The sequence below is a fragment of the Pristis pectinata genome, chromosome 19 (assembly GCF_009764475.1).
Source record: "Pristis pectinata isolate sPriPec2 chromosome 19, sPriPec2.1.pri, whole genome shotgun sequence".
NCBI lineage: Eukaryota > Metazoa > Chordata > Chondrichthyes > Rhinopristiformes > Pristidae > Pristis > Pristis pectinata.
In genome coordinates this window covers 38,518,095-38,531,720 of record NC_067423.1, presented here as the reverse complement: position 1 = coordinate 38,531,720, position 13,626 = coordinate 38,518,095, and the positions used below count along the sequence as shown (strand labels likewise).

Sequence of the window (13,626 nt, the reverse complement as noted above, 5' to 3'; positions counted from 1 at the left end):
AGCTAACAAGAAATTAGGTTCTCCAACCATCCACCCCATTCACTCTCTAATACTAACAATTGTCAGTAAGCAGTGTACAATTATATTTTATTTGGTTCCTATGAGCTGTGGGGATCAACCCCATTCATTTGAACACTTTTACATGTGATGTGCTATTTGTTTAACTCTGTGAATCCAATTTGAGGTTCTTGGTGGAGATTTGACATACGCAGCAATGTAACTTGCCTTTTTTTTTGCTTGCAACAGAGAGTAATAATGCCGGGGAAGCTGAAAGTCAGGATTGTGGCTGGTCGTCACCTGCCAGTTATGGACAGGGCCAGTGACCTCACAGATGCATTTGTAGAGGTTTGTGTACATTAAGCAAAAATTACTGTAATATAATGATAAGCATTTACCAATCTGCCATGTGGTTCAGTGGTCAGTACCAAGACAACTCACCGTGCCATAAATTTGGTGTCTTTAATTTCTGTTGATGTCAGTGAGTGATCATGAATTGTGGAATGTACAGTGTGGTGTAATGTAGAACTGAGGAGAAAAAAGAAAAGAGAGTAACTAAGAATCAGCAGAGTGAACAAGATTCCAGAGCTCCACACTATTTGTCTGCTGGGCAAGAAACCAGCCAGTGACTTTAAAAGGTGTTGGCCATGGCACCATTGGCCTTTCTTTTAAACTCAATTTGTTGGAGGCTTCAGCACATAACTTAGGCTGACACTCCACTCCACTCCACTCCAGTCCCAAAGTGCTGTTGCTAGGACGTTGAATTGAAATCCTATCTAACTTCTCAAGTAGATGTAAACTCTTTATGGCACTATTGACAAAAGAGAACCTGGAAGTTGGAACACAAGAAAACAGGAGCAGGAGTAGGCCACCCAGCCCCTCAAGTCTGCCCTGCTGTTCAATATGATCATGGCTAATCTATGCTAACCTCAACTCCTCTTCAATGCCAGTTCCCTATAACCCTCAGTTCTTCAATTTTTCCAAATATTTATCTATCTCCATCATAAATGTATCTAATTATCTGGCCTCTTACCAGCATTGGGGGCATAGAATTCCAGACATTCAATACCACTGAGAGAAGAAATTTCTACACACCTCAGTTTTAACCTTATGAAATATGTGCTGCTAGCAATTGTTGATTTGGAAATTCCAGGATTTGCCTGTTATTTCACCTTATTTTGTAGCCATGCACCCTTGTTCATGACTAGTGAAAACATCTCAACATCTACTGTCAAGCTCCCTTAGGATCTTGTATGTTTGAATAAAGTCGCCCTTTGTTCTTCTAAACTCAAACTGTCTAGCCTTCCTTGATTGGGCGTCCTTCTCATCCCAGTATCTTATGATAAGATGCTAAAAGATGGTATTTAAATGAGGTTGCTTCGTTTCTTTTTAGTGTATAATTTGTCACACTCTGTGGGAGATCCTGCTTCTGAATAGAGGCAAAATTTACAGTCTAAGAAAGACTGCAGCCTAGATACTCATTTTGCAACTAAATGTTAATATGAAAAATGTTTAAAGAAGAATGTAAAATACTTGTACAACTTCTGTTTCATGCAGGTAAAGTTTGGTAATACAACATTTAAGACTGATGTGTACCACAAATCGCTCAATCCCCAATGGAATTCAGAATGGTTTAAATTTGAGGTAAGGCTTGTTATTAGCCTGCATCATTCAACACAAAGTTTGCTGGAATGTTAAATATGTATTTTGTACTTGATAAAATGAATCAAAAATTTGAGTTTCATGGGCTAAAACATGTTACTGAATTTAAATGCTTTAATTTAAGGCATACAGGGACTGATTTGACAGTAAAAGGAGTACATAACTGCCCCTGATGTACATGGCCTATCATGCTAGCCCCAGTCATCCAGGACTGATGAGGCCTGAGTGGCATCAGCATCTCATCAGGCATTCTGGAGAAGCTCTGTTCTGGAAACTCCTGCCAGCTTTGTCAGACAGTAGAATCCCATTGGGAGCTTAAGAAAAACTTAAATAGTTTAAAACATAAAACCAAACACTAAAAATTAACAAAGTGATCTAATAATTAACAGAAAAGGAACTTCTCCTTAAGCATAGTACAAGAAATGCTGGATGTGTTAAGTTTGCCATCTTGTCCTTGCCTTTCCCTCAATTGTTTTCCCTACAGCCCTATTGGGTTACAGATCCTGGTGTAGGATTGAAGAGCCGATCTCCCTAATATAACTTTTGGGAAGACTTAAAAAGATTGAGCTCTGTCTTTGGTTTCCATGTGGAGTCCAGTAGTGGAGCATATTGAAATATGTGCTGCTAACAATCGTTGGTTTGGAAGTTCCAGGATTTGTGTGGCATTACTGCTATTTCAGCTAGTCATTCTGTTTCGAACCACCAGTATTTACCAGTAAAATTCGGCTCATGTTCCTGGGTACAATTCACTGAATATTCCCAGCACTCTTTGTGGAAAAAGATTGGCAAGTATGAAACAGTAGAAGGTGGGGTGGGGAACAAAAAAACAATTTCATTGTGGTAGCCTGGTTTATACTGGCCCACTTTTTGCTGCTTGCTGCAGGAGGTTCATATTGAGAGCTAAGGTAGGCTGAATGAGCCTCACTATTCTTACTGCCTTGTGAACAATAGGCTTTATGATATTTAGGATACCATTTCTTCATTTCTAAAAAATACATTGATATCATTGCATCCTGATGTAATAGACTTATGACAGGCAATTCCAGAGGAGCTTTGTTTGGTTCACAAGGGTGATAAAGAAAACAGTTGCCGTGTTTGTAAGTTTAACTGGGATCACTATAGCTCATGGGCACTGCACAGACTGGACTATTTGCAGAAGTAGCATTTAATCAGATGAAGTAATTAATGTCTTTTAATAATTGGAAATGTCCTTGTAGGTTGATGATGAAGATTTGCAAGATGAACCACTACAGATCACAGTCCTGGATCATGATACCTACAGTGCTAATGATGCCATTGGGAAAGTGTACATTGATATCGATCCTTTACTATCCAATGAAGCAGCAGCCATTCTTTCTGGCTGGTTTCCGATCTATGACACTATTCATGGTGAGTACAATTTTTGATAAGTAATGAGTTCTATCTATTAGTAGTCTGCAGTTACTGGTGGGAATCACTGGCAAAGCACATTAATTATGTGATTTACAGCTAGAGTTTCTGTTTTTATGAATCATGTAGCATATGTAGTCCACAAAGCAAAATATCTTGTATACAATGAAGGGTAGATATGGAGAAGTAAATCTGTTTCTTCCTGGACTGCATCCATAGAATCTGTCAGTCATGTGATAGTACATGAGTAGATGAATCGTGCTCCTTTGAGATTTATTGTACGGTTAAAAGGTGGGAGAAATGCTTGGTTAACTCTGTTCCGTAGTGTTTAAGCAGAAATTCAAAGTATGTAAGATGTAAGATCCCAGATGTTTTCGTTGAGGTATAACTGCCTAAAAATTCACCATCATATGAGACTTCAGTTCTGTCAGAGGACCTAGGCAAAAATATGTTTTCTGGTTCTCTTCCCCAGATGTTGGGCTTGGGAAATCGGGAATTAGAGAATGGGGCATCAGAGCCCACCATCTGGTTTGGGTGGGTGGGGGGGAGCAGCTGTCGGGAAGGGTGGTATGATGTGATCAGGACCTGGAGGTAGCATTCCGTGTTGTGGACACAGTGGTATGGGGGCACGGTGATGGATGGACTGGCATTATGCATTAAAGTGGTGGGATATCAAGCTCCCATAGTGGAATTGTGAACCTGGTTTTCATAGCTCAGAAAAGTCAATGGGTGATGGCTACTAGCTCCAGGAACAAGGTTTTTTTTACATCACACCAGTCTATGGGCCAGAAGGAGGAGGAGTCTTGTCCCTGATCTCTGAAGGGAGCATTTAGCTCCCATCCACCAGTTAGTGGCACCATGCCCATGCTCAATTCCTACTCCTTCCCTGCAACAAACAAACAAGGCTAACAGTTATTCTCCATGTTTTTGCTTATTTCCTGCTTGGCTCGTTACCGGGAACTGTCCCCAAAAGTTGTTCTTACTGATTTGCATTAAAAGAATTGTTTTTTTTTAAAACAGGTATCAGAGGAGAAATTAATGTCATGGTGAAGGTAGATCTCTTCAATGATTTGAACCGCTTCAGACAATCATCATGTGGAGTCAAGTTTTTTTGTAGTAAGTTTATGTCCTACATTGGTCAGTACTTTTGTGAATTCCTAGTATGTATAATTTATTGGCAGTTCATAAATTGTCAGTCTGATTATGCATACATGTTCCTGCTGTACCGTTTCTTTTCAGAAAGAAGACTTTGGCTGAGCATTTGTCTACATAAGAGTGATTGCTGCAGAATAAATCACTTGCCATCTTTCTGCTCAAATTCATTCCCATCTTGCTTGGAAGTCCTTGTTTGAATCTCCCCATTGAGCTTCTGCACCTTCTACTGTACCAAAATGGCACTGATCTACATCACTAATGACGTTCTATGTGATTCTGATAAAGTAGTTGATCCAACCCCCCCCCCCCGGCTTTATTTATCCTCATTGGACATGTCAGGGTGAAGGATGGATAGATTACTAATGCCTCTTGGATATAGATAATCCAACACATGCCTCCACTAACTTTCCACTAACATCCTGCTGGGTGGTTCCTCACCTTCCAGGTTACATTCTGCTTAGTTACGTTCGGAGAATTACCTACAGTGCCTCGCCTTCATTCGTGCATTTGTCTCTTCTGATGTTCCCCAGTGATCTATCCTTGCCACCGTCTCTTTCACTTCTGTTGGTTGCTCTAACTGACATCAGATGAAAGCATGGCATCAATTTTAAATAATCACTGATGACATTCATCTCCATTTGCTACCACCTCTTCATTATCTCTTGTTTGTCAGTGTACCAGGTTGTCACCCAATGCTGAGTGAACATACATTTCTTTTTACTAAATATTGGAAAGGTTCCTACTGCCTGAAGCCAAACCAGACTATTCACGACTTTGTCCTTGATTTCATTTCAAGGTGAACTTCATACCACACAAATGCACTAATTCTCACCTTCATAACTTTGCCTGATTCTGCCTGAGCTTTGGTTCATATGGTGCTGGAACCCATGAGCATTCTTTGTTATCTCTGGATCTTAAGACTTCCAAGCTGATCTTATTTGTTCTATGTTTCATAAATTTAGGTCATCCAGAATTCTGCCAACTGCCTTAACTTATACCAAGTCTTGTTCACCCTACACCATTATGCTGACCAGTTGAGTAGCAGCTCAGTTTTAAAATGCTGATCTGTTCTCGAATAATTTCATTGCTTTGCCCTTCTTTGTCTTTGGTATATTCCAGTCCTATTAACGTGTTTGTCCACTGGCTGCAAAAGTCACTCCCTAAGCCTCTCTAACCCTCTCAGCGGCTTTATGACGCTCTTAAAAATCTAGTTCGGAAAATGCTTCTTGGTCTTTTGCCCCATTATCTGCTTAAGTGGTTTGGTGCCAGTTTTTGGAGACATGACTGCAAGATAAGATTTACAACTGAAGTATGTTGGAGCTTCTCACAGAGTGGTGAATCTCTGGAATTTTCTACCCTGAAAGTTGTGGAGGCTAGATTATTGGGGCTATTTAAAAAGGAAGTAGATTTTTGAAAGATCAGGGAATTGAGGGCTATGGGGGAACTGGTACAGAAGAAGGGATGAGACCTGGGGCAGATCAGCCAGGGCAAGCTTGAGGGGCTGAGTGGCCTACTCCTGCCCCTATTTTACTTTTGTTTGATAATACTCATATGAAGCTGTGGAATATTTTTTCTGCATTAGAGACACTTGATAGATGAAATTTACTGGAAGTGCACCCATTTTCAGCACCAAGTGTTCTCAGAGCAAGTATATTAAAGCCTGTCCTGGAACTGGAAAGCAAAGTTCTCACCACCACTTTATAACGTGCAATTCCTAAGTGTACCCTAACTTGCTGATCTTTCCAAATCGTACACCAGGGTTTCTTATTATCAAACTCTGAAGCTTTTTAATCGGGCATTTTGTCACTGCAAACTGGTTTGAGGTGATTAGCTGCAAGTTTCTTACCTTACCACCAGACACAGTCAGCAGAGAGAGGAAATTCTAATCCAGTGAGTTTGGATTCTGATATGAGCAAGAAAACAATTAACATTATCGCCTCAGTCTTGCCTTTCAAATATTAAGGTGCGTTTTTCTCCCCACAGCTACATCCATTCCTAAGTGCTACAAAGCAGTAACGATCCATGGATTTGTTGAAGAATTGGTGGTAAACGAAGATCCTGAGTACCAGTGGATTGATCGGATACGTACACCCAGGGCATCAAATGAAGCTAGACAGAGGCTAATCTCACTGATGTCAGGTAGAAAATCTTGCTGATTATTGGCAATATCTTTGTTGCCATATGTTTGATAAAAAGCATATTCTTTTTCAGAGCTTGTATGATAGTGTAGCCACATCTTGACAAATGTTGATATAGATGGAATTTTGCACTGGGGATGGGTGCTGCAACTGAGGGATAAAGATACTTGGTATGGTTAACGACCAGTTCTGGAGTCTGTCAGTATGGAGTCAATATGAGTTGATCTAGCAGGGAGCTACAATATAGTAGCATTTTTGAGACGAAAACAGAAAATGCGGGAAATACTCAGCAGGTCAGGCTACATTTGCAGGAAGCAAAAGAGTTAATCTTTCAAAGAACCTTCATCAGACCTTACCCAGGTCCCACATTCAGCATGTTTTGGAGGTTCATTCTTATTAAACCGTGTAACCAAAGCAGGTGTATCTACATAGTCATTGATACAATTCATAGAATATACAATTGACAAATTTATAATATTGAGGACTTTGTAAATTTCTTCAGAGACTTGTTTTGAAATTTGAATGCTATTTAAGCATCCAACAAGGAAACACACATTTAATTTCATTGTAAAGGCATATTAACCTGCTATTATAATTACAGCATTTTTATTTCTGCCTGCTCATTTTCAGCCGACCTAGTTTACATCTGTTCATTGACCAGTTTTTGGCCTACAGCAAGCTGTCATATGGTTGTTCAGGCTTAGAAGATGTGCTTTGTTACTGTTTCTGATGCTAAAGCTGTTGAAGTTTTGGTATTTGTGGAAAAACTGTCTTTATTAATGAGCTGGGAAATGTTCATGTCATTCCATTGATGGGTATTTGTTTTGGCAAAATGTTGGGTGGGTTTTTGCCAGCATTTTGCAGCTTGAGTGTTGGTAAGTTTCAGGGCTTTAACCGTTAATGCAAAACTCCCAGATATGCTGGCTGCTTCCTCTGGCTTGGCTCGGCTCTAGCTCTGCCCTCACTGGATGGGGGAGCTGGTTTCTTGCTGACATTTCCCAGGTATTGGGAAACTTTCAGCAAGGGCTGAGGTTGTGCTGTGGAAATTTATGCTCAGCTCCTGCGCCTGGTTAAACCTGATGCAGGATCCATGAGCCCATTGATTTCACTGGGAGGTGTAGTGCTGAGGGGGAAAAAAGGTAGGGAGAAGGTAACTTTCCATTTTTTTTTCAACTAGTGGTTTGTTTAATGTTTTTGATTGCCGTGTAATTATTTTGTTTTCTCAGAGATGTAATTTTTAAAATCTTTTTTGTTTTGGTGTTAATTTTAAATGGTTCTGAATATCAGAAAAATGTAAACACCACCACAGCTAGAAGAACTGGAACTTGTTCTGGCTCATGCCGATCATTCCATTATGTTGTTCAAGGCTGCGCTGCTTCTTTGAGCTTCTTCACTAAATTCTGAGATGCTTTCAGCCAGTAAGGTCTGCCTTCTGCGTCCCAATTAGGTGCGTTCAGGCGAGTGGGCAGCAGACCCATGTCAGTGAAGTCATATTTTCTTATGACATAGAAAGAGGCCTTTCAGCCCAATGAATCTATGCAGGCTTTTGGAGCAATCCCTTCAGTCTCACTCCACCACTTATTTCTTTGTAACCTATTCTCTGTCACACGTGCCTGTTAACCTTTCCAATTTTTTGACTGCTCATTTTACATGTTTCTTCCAGGTGTTCTAATTTCCTCCCACATCCCAAAGACATGGGTTGGTAGGCTAATTGACCTATGCAGTCACAGGAGAACTGGCAAAGTCCTCACAAACAGCACTGGAGGTGAAGATTGAACCCGGGTTGCTGGAGCTGTGAGGCAGCAGCTCTACCTGCAGTTTCCTCTGTGTGACCCTGGGCCTCATCTGTTGACTTCCAGTTGTTTGTTGTTTCACAGTATAATAATATTAAAATGGACCTTGCACAATGTAGGTGTTTCATGGGATTAAGGCACAGAAACAGGCCATTGAGCCCAACCAGTCTGTGTGCTGTACTCGAGCCTTCTCCCATCCCTCACCAGCTAATCACTTACCTACTGACTTGTGGAATGTCTCACTTTCTTTTTGGAAATAGACCATGGCAGGTTCAGCTGCTGCTGGTGGCTCCAATCAGGTTGCCTTGCTCTCCAATTGTTTTATGCTTTGTCGTTGCTGATATCTTCACTCCCAACGCTGCTAATGTTTTGTCTTCTATTGCTCTCCCACTGTTTGTGCACCCTTTTGCTCTTTATACTTGGCTTCTATAGTCCCTTTTTTTTGTCTTCCTATGATATCACACCTCAAATTTTGACCCACTTCTTTTGTTTCAATTTCTGTTCTTTACTCTCTCTCCTTTATCCCTGCTTTCTGCTCTTGCTAACTCCCTCTCTTGTCCTCTGTTGCTCTTTTTTTTAATCAAGTTACTAGAGTAGCATCTCTTTGCTCACTTCACTAAATAATGGGCCATCATGTTGCACCTGTAAAATCATTGGTTATGCCGCACTTGGAGTATCCTGTACGATTCTGGTTGCCACACCACAGCAAGGATGTAGTAGCAGTAGAGAATGCAGAAGAGATTCACCAGAACATCCTGGAATGGAGAGCTGTAGTTATAAGGAGAGATTGGATAGGCTGAGTTTATTCTCACTGGAACGTAGGAGGCCGAGGGTTATCTTGTAGAGGTTTATAAAATTTTATCAGGGTATCGATAGGATAGCTAGTCCTTTTCCCAGGGCAGTGGAGTTCAGAACTAAGAGGACACAGGTTTAAGGTGAGAGGGGAGAAATTTAAAGTAAATCCGAAAGGTAAATTTTTCAGATTACCTGGATGAGCTGCCAGAAGAGGCAGATGTAGTTACAATGTTTAAAAGGCATTGGGACAGGTAGTTGGATAGGAAAGGTATAGAGGGATATGGGCATAATTCAGGCAAATGGTGTTAGCACAGATGGGCGTCACTGCGGTATTGGACGTGGTGGGCCGAAAGGGCCAATTTCTATGCTGTCCGATTCTATGATAATTTCCCCCCTCACCAAATTTACAAATTTTATACTTGGTAGAAGCAGTATTCTAATGGATCTATTGAACTTGTTGCATTAACAAAAGTCTTCTGTAAAAGTTCCAAAGACCCGAGTTAATTTGTTGATTGCAGCTCTACTAATTTCACTGGATTTGCATTCTATGGAATAGTTTGTTTCAAAATTAATCCATTAACTGATGTGGCAGTAGCATCAAAACGCTATCTGTCATATGCACTGAATTTCAGTCACCAACTGTAATGTCCACTGTAACTGTGGTACTATCTCTAATATGTGCTGTAACTAAAGTGCTACAGGGTTACTCTGAAACATCAACTTGTCTTGTTTTACAGGCTCTGGTGCTTGATCATGTGGTTATGTTTGTGTTTTCAGTGGAGAAAAAAAAGTGACCCTAAATAATTTGTTTAATAGGTGAACTGCAAAGGAAAATTGGCCTTAAAGTTCTTGAGATGGGAGGCAATGCTGTTGTGGGCTATCTACAGTGTTTTGACTTGGAAGGAGAATCGGGGCTAGTGGTACGTGCTATTGGGACTGCATGTACACTGGATAAACTGAGTAATGCAGCTACATCATTTCTACCTCCGTGTAGTTCTCCATCCAAAGACCTGAAAGAGTAAGTACAGTACAAGGTTGCGAGTACGTGCAATCTCATTTGTCGCATTAACTTTTCTCCTGTTGCATGCAAGACTAGTATGCCTGTTCTATGTGTACTTTAACTATGTTTGAGCATGGCTGAATACAAAGATTTATTGCGGTTGTAAATCCCATTTACCCTGAAATCCAAGACATGGAAAATTAATGGGAACTAACCTGGGAGATTCATTAATGTAAAACTCCACAGCAAGAAGGTATAAAAAGTTCTTCAACCATTGCAATAACAACACCACTCGTGCAAAATTTATAACTTAATATGCCAAGTATTTAAAGTTATGAAAAGAATTATGAACATTACATACATTTTGAGTAATGGACTTTCCTGTTGCTCCTGGTTTTGTGACAGATTTTTGTTCCTGGTTTTGGGACATCATGTTATAGTTGTGCAAATCATTGGTTAGGCCACAGATGGAGTATTGTGTGCAGTTCTGTTCAGCATGCTATAGAAAGGATGTAATTAAGCTAGAGTGGGTGCAGAAAAGGTTCATTGGAACGTTGCCGGGACTGGAGGGCTTGAGTTACAAGGAGAGACTGGATAGGCTGGGACTGCTTTCCCTGGAGTGAAGGAGGCTGAGGGTTGACCTTATAGAGTTTTATAAAATTATGAGGGGTATAGATAGGGTAGGTAGCCATGGTCTTTTTTTTCAATGTAGGGGAGTCTAAAACTAGAGGTCATAGGTTTAAAGTGAAGGAGAAAAGATTTAAAGGGGATCTGAGAGACAAGTTTTTAGCACACAGTTGCGGGTATATGGGATGAATTGCCAGAGAAGGTGGTAGAGGCATTACAATCACTGTTTAAAAGACATTTGGACAGGTACGTGGATAGGAAAGGTTTAGAAGAATATGGGCCAAACACAGGCAAATGGGATTAGTCTTGCATTGGACTGCTTTGTTATTCTGCTAATCTTTGTAGCATAGGCTCAAGTAGCATGACGTTGCATGTTCCTAATATTGATTTTCATGTGATGAGGTGCTGGTGGTTAAAGTTTTGGCCGCCTTTATCAGAGAAGACAGTGCCATGCAGAGTATTCAAAACACTGCTATAAGGATGTGAAGTGTCTTCAGATGTGCTCTTTTTAAACTTGCAGTTGCTTTCTGTGTCTCTTGAAGGCATTGTAGTGTACCTCGGTATTATTCCAGGTTCCTTGCTTCGTACAAAGGAGCTCGCCTCTGAATCAAGGCAGCAGATATTTGCAACCTACATGTTGTGGTGATATCACAGCCCATACATCATAAGGTCTTAGCAAATACTAGTGTACATTTGCTCACTTTTCCAGTATGTGGCACAAACTATTAATGGGGCACAGTAAATCTAGTTGATTCTCACCCTCTCTCTGTCAAAGGAGATGAAGTTAGTTGTATGTCCATGCCTGTACCTGAATCCTGCCCTTCACCAGTGTCCATAAACACTCACCAGTTGTGGTTACTGTGCATCCATTGAGTACTCGGATTATCCTGAGCAGTTCCAGCAGCATTAGTTGGAGGAGACAGCATTTTGGGTCGTGGACTCTTCATCGTATTTTTCCTTCCCTAGTCCAAAGTCCTTTGTTAGGTCAGGTCAATTGTTGCACCTGACTGAATCAGCTAACTTGGCAGTCCCAGGAACTCTTAGTGGTTTTTTTTTAAAAGAAGACTACAGATGAATACTAAAGCCTTCAGTATTTCCAAATTTCAGCCAAAACTATGACAAATATATTCAATAAGGAAAGCCCATAATATCTCACTTGCAGTTGTTATTTTATTCATATTTCCCTTCACTCTGCATCCTGCTTATGAATGAATGGCATAGTACGGCCTTAACTGAGATCTTCTTTAGAAGCTTGGAATACAGCATCTTGATGCTTGAGCACATTTTTAAAATGTTTTTTTTCTATTCAGCATGGTTCCTTCTGGGTTTTGGAGTGTATTCTGTGATTTTTGTTTTTGTTGTTTGCAAAACTGTGAATAATCTTGAAAATTTTGATTTCATTAGAGCGTGGAAGTGGAGGATTTCTTGTTCCAGTGTATACCATATTAGCAGAAACACCACATCTTTGTTGACTTTTTACATTTAAGGTTTTAGAAATGTTTTTGAGAGAGTTGTGGATATCACCTGGGTGCTATATGGAGAAAATGACGGTGAACAGAATAAGTTTTTACAGTTTCAGAATCTACAAATGAGAATTGTCATCATCTAAGGAAATGACACTGTCCCTTTTTAAGAACATTCACATCCAATAGCCAGGCAGTTTTTATTCTGTCTGACAGCCTTGATGGGAAGTGATTACTTTATCCCCTGCTATTTGCAGCAAAGCTTGATTGAATTGTCTTAATCCATTTTTTTGGATGTTTTTAAGCTATTCAGTTAAAGGAAGTCTTTCTTTGCACCCTGTGTTGAATTGCTGATATGTTGCAATGCAATCTGTTTGGTTATCTCATCTTGGCTGCCTTAGCCTTGGGGCTAACAACCAGTACTGGCATTTGGTTTTCAATGAGCAAAAAAAAAATTTATTTGCATTTATTTAGCACACTTTGCAACACCAGGATGCCCCAAAGTGCTTTGTGGCTAATGAAGTGTGTCCATTGTTGCTATGATAGACACTCAACACCTTGGTTGTTGAGGCCTATTAACTAGCAAGTGGATATGACCACATCAATGTTTGATAAGCCTATCCACCAGAATATTCCAATCCTTTGGTGCTATGAAATCTTGGAATAGTGCTCAAAACATCTTTTCAGGAATCATGTCAGGAATTCAAGACGAAGTTTGCAAAAGCTTAGAGAAGTAATGTTGATAATATGGATAAAATGGAGAAATGGAAAATTTATAAATGAGGGATGTACGTATTGGGCTTCAGTGAAGGATTGGATAACAAATGAAGATATTCCTTTTTTTTCCTGTCCAGAAAAATGAGTGGTTCTGATAAAAAAAAAATTCTCAGGAAAGGAAGCAGTATTCCATTCTTCTTGCTGCCCAGCATACAACTAATCCTGTATTGCAGCTTCACTAGGCTGGTACCTCACCATTTTAGGTTTGCCTGTTGCTGCTCCCAGCATGACTCTCTGCAGTCCTAATTGAAGAGATTTGATTTATTGTCTTGATAGTAATAGTGGAATGACAAGTATACTGGGTCATGAGGCTATCGCTTGCAGAGGTGTACACTTCTTTTGCTAGTGATGGTCCGTAATGCCTCGTGTCATATTTTGAGCTGGCACATCTGTTGTGACTGTATCCCATTCATTGCCTTTGTAGTGCCACACAACACAGTGGAGGGTGTCTTTGTTTCCAAAGGACTCTGCAGTGATCACTTCTGCCAATACGATGGTGGACAGAGGCATCTACCATTGGTAGACTGGTGAGGACAAGTAGGTTTATCCCTCACATTGACTCACTCACTACTGGCTTTTAGAGTTCAGACAGCCCAATCTGTGGTGGTGCCTCTAAATCATTCTTGGTAATGGAGAGGGATGTACTGCACCCAGAGTGCATTCTGTGCTGTCAAAACTTTCAGGACTTCTTCAAAATGTTTCTCGGCACGCTAGAGCATCGATACAGCTGGGGGAGGATAGTGGGCAGAATCGAGAGAAGGTTTCCTTACCTGTGATTAGCCTGATGCCTTGTGATTTCATCTGGAGTCAACGTTGAAGCCTCATAGGGT

General features: G+C 40.5%; 1 protein-coding gene across 9 annotated transcripts in view; it reads left to right on the top strand.

The window, feature by feature from the left end:
• Positions 1–13,626, top strand: part of c2cd5 (C2 calcium dependent domain containing 5) — a 95,776-nt gene that overhangs the window by 9,959 nt on the left and 72,191 nt on the right. For all 9 annotated transcript variants that reach the window (XM_052033487.1, XM_052033485.1, XM_052033484.1 and 6 more), the window contains exons 2-7: positions 247–345; positions 1,555–1,641; positions 2,877–3,048; positions 4,069–4,164; positions 6,187–6,342; positions 9,746–9,947. In XM_052033487.1, coding sequence (XP_051889447.1) covers positions 256–345; positions 1,555–1,641; positions 2,877–3,048; positions 4,069–4,164; positions 6,187–6,342; positions 9,746–9,947 — 803 coding nt within the window. In that variant the 5' untranslated portion in view covers positions 247–255. The remainder of the gene's footprint in view (positions 1–246; positions 346–1,554; positions 1,642–2,876; positions 3,049–4,068; positions 4,165–6,186; positions 6,343–9,745; positions 9,948–13,626) is intronic.